We start from the raw sequence: 21,301 nt of genomic DNA, 5'->3' as shown, positions 1-21,301 counted from the left end.
TCATTGCAGGACATAGTTACAAATTTACAAAAGTTCTTTTGTAGTTTATGAATAAAACCTCAGTTTGATATATAAGCCTAATGTTATTTCTCATCACCATATTTCTTTAGGCTACATTTCCAAATGGAAACTCAAAAGTTAACATTTTTGCACACTACTGTAGACAAACAATTCTTAGATAAACCCTACTGTCCAAACATTCATTCACAGGTATCAAAGGACCCAATGTGTGTCAAGAAAACATTCCCCACACCGTTATTCCACCAACTGTTGACACCTGACAGGAAGGACACATGCTGCTTCCGCCAAATTCTGACCCTCCAAACATCAGGGTGAAAAAGAATTTTGGATTCATCTGACTAGGTAATGTTTTTCACTGTTCAGTTTTGTTCTCTTTTGCCCACTGAAGTTTTGCCTTTCTGTTTCCCTTAGACAGCAATGGCACTTAAACTGGTCTAGTTTATAGCTCATCTGTGCTAAGAAACGAGCATTCAGACATGTTAATGAAGCTCCAGTTATGTCTTCAGCTGCAATTAGCCTGACTGTGCACCTGCTGTTAATCAGAATGACATTGACATTTTTGACATTCTCCTCTAACCCCTTTTGTCAATTAATTTATGCCCACAGGATTCTCTTTCGGATGTTTTTCCCTCAGTCACACCATGTGGGGTTTACTCTTGCTACTAGCTCAGTGGTTAAGGTAGTTGACTAGTAGTTGGTAGGTTGTCAGTTCAAACCCCACCACTGTCAAGATGACACTGTTGGGCCCCTGAGCAAGGCCCTTAACCCTCAATTGCTGAAGTGTTACTTAGTCATAATTGTAAGTTGCTTTGGATAATGGTGTTAGGTAAATGTCTTGACACCGTGGCAAGAGGGAAAAAAAAGTTTGACAGTTTCTGAAACACTGGCCCTAGTGTAGCATGGGTGACCAAACCTTGTTTGTAGTTGCTCACTTTGCTTGATTTTCCCATTCAAATGTGAATTTGCACTGAAACTGAAGACATAAAAAACTTGATCACCTGATTTTATGCTGCACTCTATGGTCACATGTCTAATTTCAATAAGGGAAGCTCCAGCCATGAAAGGCCAGATGTCTCTAATAAAGTGGCCATTCAGTGTATAATCAATATCAGACATTTAATTTTCTTTCAAGGAGAATTTACCAGAATTTTCCATAGGATGTTCACAGTGTAATATGATAATTTGGCCACAAGATGGAGACAAATGTACTGATACCAACAGCCACATCCAAAAAGGGGTGTTTTGCTGTTGTTAAAAAGCATAAACACAGGAAGACAAAACTGACCTTATTTCAGTACAGGGACAGAGCTCACTGAAAACTATATTCTTACAATATCAATACTGCAATCTCAGATACAGACTAATGACATTCTATTTGTTTACATTTCCTGCAGTTTTCTATAAATAGGGCAAGTTAAATTTAAATGTATATGTAATGTATTTGTGTATGTAATATATTATTAAAAACACTTTCAGGCATATTTGCCTACTTTAGTCTAACAAATAATGGTATTGCTTTTCTAGTTGTCCTACACTTGCAATGATGTTTGCATTTATCTTGAATTAAAGCTAAGGGCAGCAATGTTTGAGGCAATCACAACCGATAGGCCATCTCTACCTGCCCTGACAGTAATGTTGTTTGCTCCTAACTGCTTCAGTGTTAGCCGGCTTTTTTCTTTGGCTTAAAGCTGCTGATCTGAATCTGCCCTTTTATCACCTGCCTCTGGGTATATCTTGGCCTAAACCTGACTGAAGAAAAGTACACTGATTTAGGGGCCAAAATAAATTGGAGAAAAATAAAAGGCAGTTTACTTTTTAAAAATGTTTTATTTTATTTTTTTTAAATACAGAGTATATAACTTGTTGTGCAAATAAACAGTATAAAATGTGAAATAAAATTTTTGGGATCAAATTTCTCGATTATGTTAGCGCATAAAGCTACAGTTTTAGGGGGAAAAAACTGTTGCAGTGTGTTCTCTCTAAAGAAATAAATACTCCTTATATATTAATTGAATGTGAGCAGCAATAGCAAAATATCATATTTAGTCCAGGTCTATGCTTAAGTGCTGAAGGATTTCTTTCTATAATGTGCAGATGTAATAACATTAGATATATATATTATTTAACATAAATTGAACAGCACTTGTACCTTTTTAAATTTCAATTGTGAACTCACATACACAAAGCTCACAGATGCCAGATAAAATCTCCACAAAAAAATTAACTGATGTAATAAACAAAACAGCTGCAGACTTCTGCACTGATCAAAGCAGAAGCTCCTTTTGTGTAGTTTTCTTTCTTAGAAATGCAATTATGTAGTCATTTAATGAATACAGTAACATGCATCCTTCCACAGTTTGAGAATACTTTCATGTTAGTTTCTTTCTCTCTCTCTCCCCAACCTTCTCTTTCAAGTATTGATTTTTGCATTCATTATGTTCAAACTTAAAATCTATTTGCTACTTTATCTTCTGTTAAATAGAAAAACATAAAAGTAAATAGTTTTTTGACATATCTTGGTCCCTTCCACAAAAGAGAAATAATGATAATAATAATAATAATAATAATAATAATAATAATAATAATAATAATAATAATAATAATAATAATAATAATAATTACAGTTGGGGTGAATGAGGGTTTGCAGTGGATGAAAAATGGCATTGTCCCTGGAAAGTACAGAAAAACATGTACATGTCAGATTAAAATTCAAATGTAAACTCAAATGTAAAGGTACAAATTTATATCAGCCTGTGTGAATCAAACCCATTACAATCTGGCATGTCAGCACAAGTATTTATCTGAGAGTTTAGTAAGACAGTCTGATAGTCTGTCTCACATACAGTTTAAGGAAGGTGGGTACCCTTTCAGATGACGTTTCTGATCATCTTGAGCTAGAGAATATGAAAACTCAGCAACAATTAGCTGTTTTTTTTTTCTTATGTTGTCAATATGGAATATAAAAGGTCTGATGTGGCCACAGTGTACAGTCATGCACTGACTATGATTTTATATTTCTTAATATTTTGAAAGGTGAAAGCCAAATTTATCATGTTTCTTTAGAATGTTGACTAGTAGACGTTTGTCAAATCAAAATAATTGCTTCTACGTGTAGTTTTATATATTCATTATCAATGAGGCTGCACTGAGTGGTACTGATTTGCATATGTTGGCCATACTGTACCGAAACAACAGCAAAGTCTTTTGAGGATTTAAACATTGTTGAGTGATATGGTCCCATAGTAAAAACAAAACATACAAACAAACCAATAAAAACCTAAAATTATTCGGACATTAAGTGGGTGTGAAACAAATAAAATTAGCCAAAAACCTGCAAAAAAAACAAAGAAAGTAGATTTAGTGGCTTGGCTAGACATGTTATTTTAAAGAATGGGAAGAAAAAGAAGAAGAAAAATCTTAAAAATGTGACTCCCAAAACACATAGACGCCTGTAATAATTTGCTTTCAACTGAAGATACAGGATTCTAAAACTAAAAGCTGCTATAGGTGACTACAGAGAGGAGCATTTTGCTTGTAATGCTCATAATCCAGTGGAACTGTGAATGAATTACTGCAGTGCTCATCTTAAATAGAGAAAAATTGAATGGAAATGGTGCCTCCTGGCTGATTTGCGTCTATGGGTTCTTCCGTGAGAGGAACCACACTTTCATTGGCTCCTTTTTTCCCTTCATGGTCACAGGCCCACGATACTCCAGATGGAACTGGGGGTCAGCGTTCTCCGCCGACTGCAGACACCTGAAGTAAAAACAATGTTTAACACATGTCCCACTCCTACAACTGAACATCTTTGCTGCTTTTGAGAAAACTGCAAGGTTTGTTTTCATCAGATAAAATGGCATTCCACAAATGTGGCAAGTGGGGATTTCGATTTAACCTTTGCATAAGATGCCTATCCATTTATGGATACACTATTTTCTGCATTGAGGTCTTGTTATGGCAAGCAACTTCCAGCGCAGTCTGTGCTGTTACTTAGCTACACTGATGACCCACACTTGGCTCTGATGTTTCTGATGAATTCTGACTCAGTTTGACAAAAGGCTGATTGTAGCCTACCTACTCCAAAAGGTAAATGACACATCATCTAATTTTGGTATGAGAGCACATTTCACTTTTTTTTTTTGGATAACCTCTAACAGGATCATTCCATCATGGATAATGGCAAATTTACATTTACCTGGCAATTTTATCCAAAGCAATTTACAATTATGACTGAGTACAACTTGAACAATTGAAGGTTAAAGGCCTTGCTCAGGGGCCCAACAGTGGAAACCTGGCAGTGGTAGGGCTTGAACCAGCAACCTTCTGATTACAAGTCAAGTACCTTAACCACTGAGCTACCACTGTAAAGAAAAGACAGCTAAATAAAATAAAAGTTGGCTAACAGTGTTATGGCAACTGGTACTTGTTAATTCTTTGCAGCTATAGTTGCTATGAATGCTATGTTAGTCTTTGGAACAGCTCACCTGTAGGTGTACTCAGACACATTTATCTTCCCCTTCTCGCCTGTGGTCTCTGTGCGACTCGTTAGGTTCACCGTATTCCCAAACAGGCAGTAGCGGGGCATTCGCTGACCTATGACCCCTGTCACGACCTCTCCAGTATGGATCCCTATAGTAATCTGATGGTCCCAGAAAACAAGCACAGACAGAAGGATCAGAAATGCTGTCAGTAACGTACAGTAGTTATAGTTATCTTAATCCCTAACTATTTTCTACTGAGATATAAGCTGCAGAAAAGGGCCATGTATGTACTCAACAGCAATGGGCTAGTTTCATTGTAAAGTTTTCTACCCAACCACAATGCCATGGCAAGCTGAATGATGTTTTATAGCAGTGATTACACTCTGAGTCACAAAAGTGATCAGAAATTCACCGCTGCACACTTTAATGAGCAGTGGCAGCAGCAAAGCCCTCTCATCGTGCCTCCTCTCACGTAATGAACGCGCGTACACACCACCACACACATACCAGAAATGCATTCCACACGGCCTAGCCACACCTTCATCACGAACTCTGAAGTGCAGCACAGCACTAACATGTCCAGGAACACGACGACGACGGTGGTTTATTTTTAAAAAGGCAAGTCATTTCGGAGGCGCCTCTCTCGCGGCAGCCTCTGTGCACACACATCCGCTCATGCAACGTGTTTGGGTCTGCTTTGCGCACGTTGTTCGACAGTCCTCCCTTACTCAAATGCTTCCCCTCCGCGAATGCAACATCAAAGTCAGGTTATCATTTTAGCCAAAGGCATACACTGCAGAAACTCATGTTTATAGTCACTTCTGAAACACGTGGAATGGCTTTTTCTTTTCTTTTTTTTTAATGGCCAGCAGATGTGCAAGTTCTAAGCTAGGAAAATGCCGACAACTAGACGCAACGTAGCAAGCTGCAGAACACGGTTTCAAAACTGCAGCCTTCATAGTGTCAATAGACTTCCTTCGCTGCAGGCAAAGCTATCGGGCCGATACCACACCGATGTGCATACTGGCAGAAGGAAACCACTTATTTGATTTCGCTCTATAACGGCTCGTGTCTGACCTACATTCGTGTGGTGTTTGGTTTGACAGGACTAGCAAGAGTGGCATAAGCAGAGTGGGCGTCGGCTTGGGCACCTCCAACAGCTCTGTTTGTCATTCACCACCAGCCGGGGAGGTGCGACATTTTATCTCTGACGGGGGCGTCGGGGGAATACTGACATACAGAGAGTGAGGGAGAGTGTAGAGGGAGGAAAAGGGACTTAATGCATGACAGCTTGGATAACTCAGTTATAAGCCCAGTTATTTAACTAATCAGTGTATCATCAACAATAGCAACATCAGCCCCACTACATAGCAACAGACAGTTATGCTGTCTGGTACTTTCGACCTATAAAAACATATTATGTAAGCTTCGGGATTGTTTCGGATTGGTCTCCAAGCAAGAATGCTGTTCATGTTTTACATTCCACATTTTCATAAATACTTATACCTTATGCATTTAAGGTTTAAAGCTTAAACAAACCAAATCGTATTTATGTGTCTGTCACTTAGAAATAGGATGTATTGAAATGTGTGAATTCGATGTGTTGTTTTTATTGCAACATTGAGTCATATCGTTTAAGAAATGTTTAAAATAACTATGTACAGGACAGGGATGACACAGTAACAAAGTTCTTAAAGTGGTTTACAAGATGAATGAATGAATAAATGAATGGCTGGGTCTCAAAATGTTTGCCAAAGAAGTACATAAAGAATTCAGACAAAGGACAAACTTTAAAATGGTCTTTATGATCTGGAGAGGATTTCATAACGAAACGTACCATTACAAGCTTTGTTGTGCCTCACAAAAAGTGCAGTGTAGTTCTTTTTTCCTTAAGAAATGTTTCCTATCCACTTTTGTTCTCCTTCAGATTAATCTCGACCTTAGTCGAGAGGTGGGAAATATCATAAAATAAAGTGCAGTGTAGCTTGTGTTCAGACACAAACACTTTGTCTCCATTATTACCTGGAGTCCCTGAGTACTACACCAAGGATACCTTACCATGTTCAGGCTCATACCCTATCCAGCAAACATCTTGGAATACTCATCTAGGATTGAAGTCACTCAGTCTATGCTGTTGAATTTTCTTTTTTTTTTTTTTTTTTTTTTTTATGTCAAAGGTAAAAACATGATCACACCCTGCCTCTCTGCACCGCAGTCTGACGGCTGGCTGTTAACTTTTTATGTGACCTTCCATCCCTTTCCCACCTTGCTGGACAGAGATGTGCTTCTGTGGCTGTTACCTGCACAGGTTCCTCGTCCACCTTCACCTGTCCAGCCATCTCCATCATGTCCAGGGCCAGGTGACAGATGGACTTGGCGTGGTGGATGCAAGGCTCAGGAAGACCGCTCACTGTCATGTATTTGTCGCCAACGGTCTCCACCTGCCAACGGGTCGTTCAATAGGGCAACATCAAGACAAATCGGCTGTACGGACTCAGTGGGCAGATGTAATGAGGAAAAAATTTAATCAGCAGGAGCAACATCTAGGCTAGCCCTAGGCCAGCTTGGTCCAGTACACATTCGCAATGTAATTACTGACAGTGGACCCAGTATTATCTCCTGCACAATGCAACCTCATCACCGCCCACCCCCAGACATATGTTAAACACATACATCTTCGTTGAGGGTCCCATCTCTGGAGAGACTGTAAAACCTAAGGACCACCAAGACACAGATGGTATAAAGTAAATATTGCTTTTTTTGGTGAGCCACTCTTGAAATTCTAGGCTCCCGTTTAAGTTGGTTAGCTCAGCTTCGTAAAGTGCATTCCTGTCTGGAATCCTGGTGCATAAATCAGGGAGGCCATCTTGTTGTGCCCTCGTTTTTCGGAAACCCTTGGCCTTGCTACAGCTGTCACTGTGGTGAGTGGCTTTAAATACGAATCGACGTCATAAGCCGAATGAAATAAATTACATGTGTCCAAAGCACGGCTGGTACTGACATTTGTGGTATTTTGCCTGAGAAATTTATCCAATTTCACACCAAACCCAAGTTTTCCTATTTGAGTCATTTGTGGGAAATCATCTGTTGAAGCTGTTAGTCACTTTTGGCACGTTTGTTCTGCTTATGGCTTTATCTGCTTTGTTAAAGAAAGCTGTTAACATTATTTATGGACTTCAGTGACCATGCTATGGCCTCGATTCAGTGTTTTGTGTAGTTGCCTCAAGTATCTACGCTTTCATTGTGCCCCATTTTTTCCTTTCTGTATGTAAATGAGGGTTTGCAGACTTGTGCAGTCATGCCTGGCCACATTTCAGCAAAAATAAACCTAACACGTATGTTGTCAGGAGTGTGATACCAACTAGAAATTGGTCTTCAATGCCATAGAACCAATAAAACTGTATATATAATAACTTAAATGTGGGAGGAAATTGAATTATTTACAGTGGACCCAGTATTATTATTTACTGTGGACCCCTTGTGGGTGCCTGCCTCATACCTTATACACATAAGGGTTCTTCCGGGAATCGGTAAGAATGTCGAACTTGGTGTAGATGTCGTTGAGGAGGTTGACAATCTTTATGGCTCCCTCCGCTGACGCATGCTTGCTGCAGAAGGCATTGAAGCCCACAATACCGCTGAAGAGGATGGTGACGTTGTCGTAGCGTTTTGCAGGCACAGGTCGCTTGTGTCTCAATTCATTGGCCACGGACGGCGGCAGCACTGAGTACAGCAACCTGCCACGCAGAAATTACATCTGCATTTTATAAAGTCATCTGAACAGAAGGGTTTGTGAGTTTATAGCATTAACAAAGTTTGCAGCAAGGTTGCCCGACTCTGTTCCCGGAGATCCATGCTGAGTTTAGTTCCAGCTCTCCTGGCTCTGATATTCAGAAGCTATTGAAGGCCTGAAGGTTTTCTCCTTCCATGCAAAGGCTCTATTGCTCTGGACTGTTTCAGTTCTGTATTACACCTACAGAACCAGGTTTTGTAGCACACCAGTCTTTAAGGACTTAATATTCAGCTTTTGAGGTGTTGAGGCTAGAAAAGGGAAAAGTTGAATATCTTCAGTGGGGCCCCCAAGGCTGGAGATGAAAATCAAATTGACTCAGCAGGATAGTAGATCTTCAGGACCAAAGCTGAGCATCTCTGTTATTCAGCATACAAGGTACAAACACGCACATGCGCACGCACACATGCGTGTGCGCATACCCTGCAAAACTTCAATTACAGTAGCAGTGTTCCTGACATGGATAATATTATTTAAAAGCACAATGTAAGTACTATTTTTATCTGTTCCTGAATTAGTACTAAAGTGATTTAATTCAGGTCAAGTGGTTTAGCCTTGTGTAAGGTGAACAAAGGAACCTAATTATCCTGGAAGACCAAAGCAAAATTATCCTGTTAGCCATTATTGTTTTTCTCCTCCTCACACCAAGGCATTTCTTCACATCTGCTTTTGTGCATACACTATGCTGATATTACATATAAAGCACACACTTCAAAATGAACGAAGGGCCTTCTGTACAACTCCTTTGTGTAATATCTAGGAAATGCAGTCTGCTACACTAGAAATTAACCTGTTGAGATTTAGCTTTTGTGACCAATAAGTAAATAACAATAAATAACATTTTCATGTTAATATTTTCACATCACCCTGAAGCAGGTCTTCAGAGAATAAGGTTGGGTTGCTATGGGAACATGCTGTAGGACAGCTTATTACTCCCTGTCAAAACTTCAAAATGCATTAAATAATGAATTCGTATTACCGGCCATGCTGCACTCAGGGCACATTTTCAATGATCTGGTTTTCCAGAGAATGCCTGCCTTCTGAATACAAATGGTGAGCTCTACGTGAGAATCAGACTTATGGTTGGTTTTCTGAAATTTCGTCTGAACGCTAATTGATGAACATTCCTGGAGCAGGGCACACTTATTCTCTGCATGTAGCAGGAAAATCATTCGAGGTGAATTCTGCCTAGCTTCTCAGTAGATTAGCAAGACCATCTTGGTTTCAAAAGCCCACAGAACAACCATATTAGCATCTGAAAACAAGAGCCAGTATGGGCTTTTCAGATTGGACACGGCATGCATGTCATCACGGACCGGCATAATCCCCCCCCCCCCTTCTCTCTACATGCAACGACTAAGTCGCTGTTGCTGGGAGTCAAGTTTGAGTCCCGGAATTCACAGCACTGCAGAGACATGCACACAGCCCAGAAAATCTGCTGCCACAGATAAGCAAGTCTTTTTGCAGAAGCGGGTGTACAGCAGTCTCGCCTGGCCGTTATCACCAGGTAGCAAGCCTCCTTGGAAACAACAAGGTGCATGTCATCCCCACGAAACCAAACTGCAGGGCTGATATATTTTAAAAGATCTCCTTCCAAGAGGCCCTCTCTAGAACAAAAGAACTGCTTGAGAGATTATCATGTTTATTTTTTTCTCTGCCTCTATCCCGTGGCAGCACTAAGTCATCAAACATAATTACAATGTCTAGTTGCCATTCACAGCACAGCAGAAGGCACCCAGCATGTTAATATATTTGAGTCATTCACTGAGGTAATTGCAACACCTTCCTTCGGGGAATTAAAAAACAAAATAACAGGCACATGTAATGTCTTAAGTGCCCACTGTTGTGGGCTTGTTGTGTTTCAGTTGTTTTTGTAGAGAGCAACTTTACAGTTATATTATGATGATGGAGTTACACAAATGTGAGATTTCCCCAATCCAGGTAGTACAAATATTTACAGACTTCTTGACTTCAGACTGCTTTATTATCACTAAGAACTGAAATTTTCAACACAAATAAAAGCAATTCAACACAAATATGCTATCTTTATGACTAGTTACTTTTGACAATGAACTTTTGAGAAACTACAGTTCCTTATATGATTTGTTCTATAAACACAGAGTTTTGACTGGACATCAACTGGTCAGTAGGCCAATCAATTAATTAGTCTATAGCCCAAATCCCTAAACTGATGGCTATATAACGGCGTGAGCATTAAAATTCTTTTTCTGTCCCACTCTGGGACTTTCTGCAGCTCTGAGTGGATTTTAGCTGGCAGTGCTCAACACACTCATGGTTGTCTCCACTACAGTGAGCGATGATCTCTTCACACAGAGTTGGGACTCAGTCCCCCAAAGCCCAAGACGGCTGTCGACGCTTGCTGTGCCGGTGGGGCCAAGCGCTCTGTCACGCACAGTAAGCACACAGAGTCTTGTGGCTAACACGTGAGCAGCCATTTGTGCTGAGAAGCCCTGGTTGCCTACAGAGAACAGCAGCACAGGCTTCATTTTCAGAGCAGTGGTAAAGGAAAGCAGCCATTTTGGGCAGAAAGCTAAGTGAGGATCGTGCATTATTTGGGATCTTTCGGCACCCGTGACACTCAAAAACAAAAATATTTGGCATCTTTTAATCGTTGATGATCCATATCTGCTTTATTTGCAACACAAGAGGCTTGCAATATGCCTTGAAGATACACCACAAGTGTATAGCTAAAGATAAATATAACTATGAAATTCCAAATCCTAGTATTCCAAATCCTTATATAGTCATTTCCAATTTTAAGTATTCCAGAAGCTTTACCTGAGGTCTTGAGTTAATTTCACAGGGCTAAATCTGTCAAATTATGTAAGATCTGACTTGATCAATGCACCATTGATTTTCAAAGTCTGATAAATCCTAAACATGCACCATATGCATAACCACATTTGTTCACACGAGGTAAGCCGCACGGGTCTGAGCACACAATACCAACATTTTGATCATAAACTGTATGTGTTAATGCATGTGTTTTAAAAATTCATCACACAAGGTGTGTGTGGCTAAATGTAAATACCCTACTGTGTGAATGTTTACCATAAGTGTGAAAAGTCATTTTAAACATCACAATTGTAATACGTTTTCTATCACACTGGAAACATTTACATTTAGCATACATTCTTTGGTTGTTATGTTTTGACCTCAAGCTGCTGACCATTACATCTACTTATTTGTCTCAGATTTATGTTTCCTTTTTTGCTCATTTTGTATCTTAATGAGCAAAGGAAAGTGGCTTTTCTCTCAGATTATGGGCTATTCTTCATAGTACCTGTGGAGAAATGTCTTAAAACAGCCAGTCATAGAGCTTCATAGAGTTCGATAGCAACTGAGGCTGAGTGAAGGACCTGTCTGATAACCTGAATAATAAGTAAATTAATAAGTAAAGATCCAACAAAAGCCAAAGGTGAATTGAAATGTGACTAAAAAGATCATTTATATCATCATCAGAGCTAGATCTGTAAATCCTGTATCTATACAGATTATAGCTATAGACCCCGAAGTACAGAGATTGATAGGATTATAGAGAGTGTTAAATACAATGACTGTCCATGTAAGATTAATACTGTGGTCTATTAAGTTACGTTTTATTCAAAACAAGGTGCATTTCATGAACTTTCTCCAGGACTGTTCTAATAGACTGTTTATATATGTCGTAACATGCTACACTGTGTGTAGAGCATTGTGGGATGGCGGACCTGTCAGTCTTCTTCTTCTCGTCCTCCAGGGCCCGGAGCGTGTGCTGCAGACGGTCGGTGAGGATCTCAAGCTCCTGTGTGAGCTTGTACTCCTCCCTGAACTGCTCACCCAGCAACACCAGGTCACGTGTGGCGTCATGCAGTGGGATGTCACTCAGATATAAACCCCTGCGTGTCAGATCGTCCAGGTTCATCACGCTGCCGGGGGGGAGGGAACGGGGTGGAGAAGTGCAAGGATGATGCTCAGGGACTGGTACCTTATAGCAAACTCAACAATGTCAAATGAAGTTTCTCCTGTGGACTCAGTCACCTGGCCAACACTCTGCTGTTAACGGTAGTTTGATAGAGGCTTCTTTAAAAACTTATTCAGCTGCATTCCCTTAACTTTTTCTCTTTTATCATATCAACATATATTGTTCAATGTTGGTCAGGCAACAGTGTTTTACAATGTTTTCATTTACTATTTGAGTTTCAGTAAGATCATCATTTTAAGGCAGCAAGGTCACATAATTCAATTTTTAAGTTTTTTTAAGTGAAGCTGATTGATGAAACCATGTACCAAGTTACTGAATGTGGCAAAAGGTAATTGCTTGTTTTCAAAGAGCCACAAAGATCCTCATCAGACATCTCTCAAAGATGTCCACATGTCCAATTAGGGGGTTCTTTTCATCCCAGAAAGTCCTAGACTTCCTAAGAAATGCTTGTCGCCTGACTCTAATTTGCCTACTTAAGCTCTAGAGTAAAGGAGTCTGATTATTCTGGCCTGCTATGTCTCCAGCCTTAAGACAAGGTTGAGCCATTGTTATTACCTGCAGATGTTAAGTGGAAATGCTTTGTCCAGATAGCTATCTCACTGAAAACAAGGTATTAGCACACCCACTGTCTGGAATGAAAAATCTCCCTGTGTTTGAAGGAGGTAACAAATAAGAGACTTTCAGCATAACTGAAAAGTGAACATTAATATTTTATCAACTCCCTTCTGAATACACTGAGTACCTCTATCATGTTTAAGCCAAAATAGGTGTACTGCAACAGCAGAGACCTTTTTAGAACATCAGTACTAATTGTTTTCTCTCAAATTTCTGCTTCTTCAACTTTTACAGTCTCTCTATACCAGTACTATGGCACATTTATTATATCCTACATGTCACATGAAATCAAATACATGAGTCCCTCCTATAACTACTTGACGAGCAAGTGCAAGTGTGGCCCAACTAAGGGCGTGCTTTCAGCGCCAGAAGGCATGATCGCCTTTTCAGTGGGCCATGTAAGGACCAGGCGAGGTACCTCGGTGAGCAGAGGAAGAGGATGTTCTCCGTCTCGGGGAGCGAGATCATCTGTCCTTTGAGCCGCAGGCAGCTAACCTCTGCTCCTGTCAGCTCGTCCTCACACTCAGCCGTCTCCACATTCAGTAGGCCCTCCTGTGGCCCGAAACACACACAGCCGCTAGCGTGCCAACTCACAAAACCCCTGTGATAAGACTTCAAGATACAGTATGTTTTCCTCCTTTTCTGTTCCTTTCTTTTCTTTTTTTTGGACTGGTTGCTGCAATTTGTGTTGGGAGTGATTTATTGGTTAGTCATATTCTGGGGTTGCTGATAAGACTATTTATTACATTTAAAAATATTGCATCTTGCAGAGTGAGATTCATTATTCAGTCTTGCAGATCGGGGTCTTGAGGCTCATTAATCATTTGTCCCTCAGGAATACGATTATGTGCATGTCATTTAGCTGTTCTCCATCTACATCCAACAAAGATTTACTCTTTTTCGGGAGTTTTTTTTCAAAACTACTGCCTTGTTAATCTAGCGGAAGCTCTAGCAGAAGTGATTATTTTTCTGACTTGTTTGTTCAGAACAAGCTTTACAATGACCATTATTTATCCAATTATTCATTTTAATTTATATGTATATAAACTGAGAAGGGCTTGTGTAAGTGTAATTTCTTTATTTTAAGAGTAATTTAGCTCTCAGATTAGCTCTAAACAATCCTTATCACACATTTAACACTGTAACTGTAAACTGATGGATGGTCTAATTAGGATGATCACTGGTGTTATTTAAAGTCACCTTTTGATATATTGAGCTGGCAGATTAAAAAATAACTTCGTCACCCTGCTTCTGGGTTTTGGGCTGGCGCATGGCCAGGCATACTAACCTTGCTCCGGAGCACAAACACCGTGTTGATATGGGAAAGGATGCCATGGAAACTGAAATCAATGTGAGGCCGCACCAGGGAAAATACAGAGGCCAGGTTACACATGCCAGGCTGGAGCTAGGACATCACACACACACACACACAAAAACAAACACACACACACACACACACACACACACACACACACAGAGAGAGAGAGAGAGAGAGAGAGAGAGAGAGAGAGAGAGAGAGAGAGAGAGAGAGAGAGAGAGAGAGAAAGAAAGAAAGAAAGAAAGAAAGAAAGAAAGAAAGAAAGAAAGAGAGAGAGAACCATCCTCAAGATTTTAATTTCAATTTAGCTTTTTTCCCCAATATTTTTTATGGGTTTTGTTTTTAAGATTGTTTTTAAAATTCTATGTTAGACTTTAAATTCCCACTAATCATTTACATGAAATGGTACTGCAGCAATTAACTAATTTTTGATACTTCCACCAATGTGTTTCTAATCTCAAACATGCCATTTCATGTGTAAAAGCTAGCCCCACCTCACCTGTGGCAGGACCCTGAAGATGGCATTGCCGCACTGGGTGAGCACAAGATCCTTGTCGAACATAAGGTGGAAAGGGAAGGCCTTGCAGAAGGTGTAGGGGCTGATGCGCGTCTCCTGGGTGCTGTTCTCCTCGAAGCCATCCAGATCCTCATAGAACGCCTCCTCCTCAGAATCTTTCTCCTCGATCAGGAACTTAATGTGGTCACACTCCTCGCTTTTCTGCTGAACAACCTGATGACATAAAAAGCAAAAGACCCGAAAAAACAACCCAAAAGACAAAGTTAGACCTAGGCATTTGTGCTTGCCAACACTGAGTGTGGTGGATTTTTAAAAAAGCAACACCAGTGGGTGTGGAACAGGCGTAAGGTGTAATCGCTGATATGGCACACAGGATACACTACAATGCAAGAATAGTTTCTAACAATATCCATTTCCTCATCGATCGGCAGTTCTTGCTGCAAGTGCCAACCGAATGTTAACCACAGCATGGTTTCCACAGTGAATACCCCTGCCCTGAATGTGTTCATAGTACTGTACACACTGCAAAAGCCAGTGGTGAATGAACTGCCTGAATAAATGTGTACTGTAAAACTGTCAAATCCCAGCAACACAAAGACACAAGAACCAATGTATAACTTGGTTACTGCTTTTTTTGCTTTTCTATTTTTTTAATGGTTTATGAAAAATAATAATGATCATTAATTTGATTTGCTCTTATGTGATTTACCACATGAGCTAATAATAATGTCTATTTTATATGAGGTACCTTCAGCCTTGCTCCTTTAGAGCTGTTCTGTAAAGTTTAGTTGAAGCCCTAGGTCAATATTCCTAATGCAGCCCATCAGAATATATAGGAGTATCTGAAACTATACTCTGCAGAACAATTCTCCAAGAGCAGAACTGTAGAATTGAGCAGAACTGGTTAACTGCTCAGTAAAGATACAATAAAGATTTCTGCATCTCAGCCATCTGAGTAAACTTGATTACTGGTCAATTGTAGGACTTGGCACCAGTGAGTCACCCATGATTGTTTGTTTGTTGTGCTGTGATTGTACTAGCTATGTCAGTCTCTCTTGTAAACAAATTTCACCATTACAAGATGCATGAAAATTTATGAATGATCCTCACAAATTATAATAAGCATTTAATAGATTACATTTATTATAGATGCCTACCAATTTTCAGTTTTTCAGCAGATATTTCTGAAAATGAAATGTATAATTTAACCTCAACAGTAAAACCCCAAAAGGTAAAAAAAAAAGCTGTATGTTGGCACATATGGCTGAATAACAAATCTCCATATGCAGCAGCTGCTGGTCTTTTCTTTTTTCTACTTGAAACTGAAGCCATTGCTGACGTCAAATTGCAGTGTCTTTGCCCTGCCGTTGCCGTGGCAACACTGGCTACGGTTTTACCGAGAAAATCAGGTGTTATATTCAGAGGGTCTGGCAAATTCTGCTCTCTAATTTCACACTAAACCCAACATAGTGCATTCGTGAGAAAGCAGGAGAAGGAAGCCAGGCAGAGAGAGAACAGTGTGTTGTTCTGGAGATGATTACTCTTCAGTTTCTTTGAAAATACGAGGGAGTTTAGAACCCTTCCTCTGCCTCTGATTTCACTTTTTTGTTATCACTACATGCATGAAAGTTTGCTCACTCATGCTTTGATCAGCATTAAAACCAGACGGAGTGGGTTTCTAATTTTGCTCTGTCGATGACCCTGTTTCCACTAGCACATGCATGCAGAGCTTTCTGGAAACGTCTTGTGGAGCAGGGATGACGGATGAGGAACCAGAAAAGCAAATACTGCGGGAGGTGGTGTTGGAGTTGTGGACAGAGGAGAGTGGTAGGGGGTGGGAGGCAGGACGGCCCAAACCTTCATCTCGATTTCTGTCCCATGGATCTGCTGCGCGACTGTCTTGATGATGCCAATGACAATGTCCTGCAGCCCCTCCCTCTCGGAATAGTAGTGTAGGATGAGGTTGTTGCCCTTCTCTGCGTCCGTGCAGCGGAAAGAGGGCGCGCGCATGCCTGGGTAAATGGTGCCCAAGTGGTCGTGCAGGGCATCCAGGTTCTGAAACAGCAGTGACCTTTTCAGTTCTTTGTTTGACTCGTTCTCCCCACACTAGTTTTGGTGTACACTGAAACAAAGCCATGGGATGTACTCAGCTGAACTGTGGACATTTGTGGGAAGCCTGCATGTGCCATTTGTTCATTTATCAGTACTCTACATGTTTGCACTGTTTCAACAACACAAGTGCAGGTTTCACTAAGTTCAAATACAAATGTATTAAACTAAACATAATTTTTCTAGTATATTCAGTATATACTATATTATATACTGTAATATATTCAGTACTGCCTTATTCTCTTTTCTAGTGTAACATGCAACAAATGGCCTGTTACCCTAAAAACTTATTTTTAAAAAATAATGTTATTATAAAATGAATAATACTGTCTGCTATATATCCCCCCACCCCACCTTAAACAGTAGTTTTTGTGCAGGATCCTGAGCTGTGATAAATTAAGTGTAAGTGGCAAACAGCAGCTCCTTACTTGAAGGAACTCACGGACATTGGAGCCCAGCACTCTGAGGATGGTGTCATAGCCAGACTCCTGACAGTACTCGAAGAACATCTTCCCAAACATCTGCAGGATGTCACCCGCTTCAATCTCTTTTTCAAGAGGAAAGCACATCACAGGTTATTATGTGCAATAAATAAACCTTTTCTTGCTTCTAACATTGCTAATGTGTTACATAGTGCAGAAAAAGAACACAATAACATGTAATGCCTGTTTTTTGTGAAGACGAGAAGGCTTCGGTTATATCTGCTCAGAAATAAGCACAGTTATACAACATGACTCTGTTGTACAAGTTATACAAAAAAACATTTTGGACACTTTCAATAAACTTTATATATTTTTTAGTAAAAAAAAAACCTACTTACTTAGAACTTTGCTTGCAGCAGCCACAAGGTCATATGTTTTGGCATCTTCATAGATGATTCTGACCAGGAATTGACCTTCAACATCAACCTGGGCCTCCCGCCTATTATGAGTTCAGAATGTGACAACTTTTATGAATTATAGGGATTTAGTGTTCCTTTGAAGAAATATCAAGTAAGATGGCTTTGAACATTTAAGTGTTTATATTGCCATGATAGGCCTTTTTGTATCTAAAATACATGTGTTTTTGCTAGGCTCTGTGGCAGGTCTGATAATCTGAGAAATGTATATTTTAAACTACATATCAAATAGTTTGTTAAAGGGATGGAATATGCAGAAGTAAATCTCTTCATTTAAAAATCCCTCTCAATTTATCTTAACAATAAACATATTAATTACAAAAAATCTTAAATAATACAGTATTATTCACAGGTAATTTTAATGCTGGCATGAATGACTGCATTAAAATCATTTCACACATGGACACCATGTGCACAATGATCTAGTGCAGGCCTGCACAATTTTGGAAACAAGCCATTTTGGAGTCACAGAAAGTACAGAGTACACAAATTTCAATTAAGCACGGCACAAACTCAGCAATATAAAATATCTGCTATACAAACAAAATGCAGTATAATTCCAGTCTTTGATGCTGTCTACCTGACCTTACTATCAGGCCATGCTGAACGAACAATACAGATTTGCACCGACAAACCAAATTGATGAATGATGGGCTTAGCTAAACACACAAAGCAAGGATAAAACAGCATGAGAAATACTCTTCAGATCTTGCACAGGGCCCAAAATAGACCAGAGAGTGCATCGTTAATCAAGTCCATTTTAGCCAGCACTCTGAGATAAGTTGCCATTGTGATAAAGGTGAGGTTTGCTGAAATAACATTGCAATAACCATAGTGGAGTGTTAGGGTAGTGGAGCGGTGGAAAGTGGAGCAGAGCAGTCAGAAATTTCTATACCAGTTCTTGCAAGGCAAATCCGTGTGAGTACCACAAAATGTGGCCCATAAAGGATGACATTTTCTAACGACGAGTCTGGGGGTCCAAGGAAGCCAACAGAATTTGAACTACACAGCTGCAACTTTTTTGGAATGATTTAGATTTCTGAATGATCCGAACCTATTCTGAACTGAAGATTACAGGCTTACACCCAACAATTGTACTGTAGAATTTCCTCATAAAGCTTCAAATTCATTGGTCTTAATAAAAACTACCCAGGCCTGGAAGCAGCTCAATACAACATTATAATCCTTCTACTACACTTCACAGCTGGGATGATATTTTGATGCCCAGTGGTATGCATGTTTTCACATGTCTCCTATTCAGTGTCTCCTAATGTAATGCTCGGTACAATCTACCTTTTACCTCATGTGTACACAGAGGTGGTCTTTAGCAAACTTGAGACCTCAAAGTTTTTCTGGAGAGTAGTGGTAACCTCCCAATGAATACCACTCTTCTGTGTTTTACTTATGGTAGACTCATGAACACAGATGGTATCAAGTGTAAGGGATGTCTGCTAATCCTAAGAAGACTGCTTGAGGATCCTTGTCTATTGTTTAAAGGTGGTACAGGACGCACATGCACTGACCTTTGTGAAATGCCTACTGCAGAGTAGCAATGGTTCTCTGTTCCTTCCATTTGCAAACTAACTGTCTGACTGTGGACTGATGGAGTATATTTCTGTACCTTTGTAACTTCTTCTCCTTTTATAACACACAAAACCTTTTTTGTAAAGTCCTCTAAAATCTTTTTTAATTGCGCCATACTGCAGGTAATGTAACATTACTGCAAAATTCTGTTGGGAAGAACAGGTAACTAAAATTTTAAATTAGTTCAAGCCCACACCTGATAAGATTGTAGCACCTGACTTTTGAAAAGGTAATTTTTCCTGTGGTTCCATATACATTTTCAACAAATATCCTTGATTATTTAAACAATATCTAACAAGACATTTTATTATGATTTCAAAGATCACATTTTAGAAGCCATTTATGTAGTAATCTACATAATTAAATCCATTAATGTTCAATGTCTGACTCTCAGAGCAGTGGTTTGCTTGATATTTCTGGGTGGTAAACCACTCAACAGTGACACTGACATATGTTGGTATATTCTGCTATGTGACATGTTGGCATCTGCTGGCATTTCTGCTCTACAGATTCACTATCCCATGAGGTGCTCTTTTTTAAGGCAAGTGCAAGACACTTCTCAATATAAAACTGATGCAACTGAAGATGATATTGATTAAAGATGACACCGACTGATATTGATTATTGATGATAGTATTTGCACTATCAACATAGACAGCAAATATACCTCCAGTGCTGTGGATTACAGAGATTAAATTTGTCTTAAACAGATGCATGAAGCTGTTACAATAAAGGTTCATACAAGGGCTAATGATGAATTCAGTGGTTTTGTACTCACTTGATAGCCTCCCATACATCTGGCCCGAAATTTCTTAATACCAGAAGTTCTAAGGCGTGGTTGACAAAACCATACTGGAAAACAAAATAAAATGTGCAAAATCATATAGAATAATAAGATGTTAAGCGCGTTCCTACTAACATAGTGTTTACATATATTAAGATAAATACGCTGCATCCCATACATATCACGAATTGCTATTGTTTAAAGGCATCGGTAAGGTCTCTTGCGCGTGTCAGGATAGTAACGCTTTTATAAAGCACTACTAAATAGCCTTCCTGAAGTTAGAAGAATCAAAGTATCACTGTAATCTAGCTGTGTCAATAAATCAATTATTTCTATATCTTACATTTGCCTATGGGCGATGCGACCGCAACCTACCATACAAATACATTTTACGACACACGTTAACAGTCACCGAAATATAATGATATATATATATATATATATGTATATATTGATATATATGTATATGTATCTAATATTGTATCGAATATATTTGAGCCACCTACCATGATTCGACTATTTTTCTCTTTTTTTCCCCGATAAAATAAATCTGAAAACAGAACCTCTGAAACCGCTTTCAGCTGTTATGTGGGAAACCACCATTCCTGAAACTAATTCCTATTTGATTGGCAGAGACGCATCCAATGAGAACTCGGGGATGAAGCGACGTAGGGACGGTCCTGACCACGAATAACGGATCATATTTATTACTGAGTTGCCGTAACTCAAGAATAAATATGATAGGTCCTACTAATGCTGTCAAAATTCGTCGATTGTATAAAATAGACAAGGATCTTATCTTTTGTCCTGGATAACACTTCACAGAATAAGATACCGCAGCTACAGTTAATGTTTGTAACAGTCAGCAATGTTATTACCCACATAACGAGAAAGAAAATAATTTTCATAAATATATTTTTTCATTGCCTGAAGCTTGTGTATGATCTTGCATATTATATTTCTATGAGCAGTTTAAGCGTAGTACTTAGAAAAGCCATATTTATAAGTTAGGTACATAACAACAGTCAACCTACGTAGGCTAATGAAAAATATACTATAAAATAAATACAAAACTATTACTACTATAGTGCTTAATATAATATATAGTCATTACTGATTACATTATTAATGGTTTACATATAATAGGCTTATCATTGTCACTTGTAATTTAATTAAATGATAATATGAAATGATGTCCA

General features: G+C 39.3%; 1 protein-coding gene across 1 annotated transcript; it reads right to left on the bottom strand.

The window, feature by feature from the left end:
• Window positions 1–1,828: 1,828 nt before the first annotated feature.
• On the bottom strand, window positions 1,829–20,707 carry gucy1b1 (guanylate cyclase 1 soluble subunit beta 1). The gene is made up of 13 exons (XM_027020452.2): window positions 20,609–20,707; window positions 20,097–20,170; window positions 17,657–17,757; window positions 17,265–17,383; window positions 16,585–16,782; window positions 14,710–14,940; window positions 14,181–14,297; window positions 13,311–13,444; window positions 12,024–12,221; window positions 8,002–8,239; window positions 6,803–6,943; window positions 4,506–4,660; window positions 1,829–3,777 (listed from the first exon to the last, which is right to left on the bottom strand). Exons 1-13 carry the CDS (start codon window positions 20,609–20,611, stop codon window positions 3,657–3,659), a joined length of 1,830 nt encoding a protein of 609 aa, XP_026876253.1. The 5' UTR covers window positions 20,612–20,707; the 3' UTR covers window positions 1,829–3,656.
• Window positions 20,708–21,301: the final 594 nt, after the last annotated feature.

This window comes from Electrophorus electricus, chromosome 9, assembly GCF_013358815.1.
Source record: "Electrophorus electricus isolate fEleEle1 chromosome 9, fEleEle1.pri, whole genome shotgun sequence".
Classification (NCBI taxonomy): domain Eukaryota; kingdom Metazoa; phylum Chordata; class Actinopteri; order Gymnotiformes; family Gymnotidae; genus Electrophorus; species Electrophorus electricus.
Note: the sequence above shows the minus strand (reverse complement) of the source record. Positions and strands in the feature narration are given on the sequence as shown.

Coding starts and splice junctions, on each gene's coding strand:
- gucy1b1 (XM_027020452.2), bottom strand. Junction 17,384..17,656: donor TGCTGCAAGCAAAGTTCTAA/GTAAGTAGGTTT, acceptor CTCTTGAAAAAG/AGATTGAAGCGGGTGACATC. Junction 8,240..12,023: donor GAGAAGAAGAAGACTGACAG/GTCCGCCATCCC, acceptor TCTGCGTGGCAG/GTTGCTGTACTCAGTGCTGC.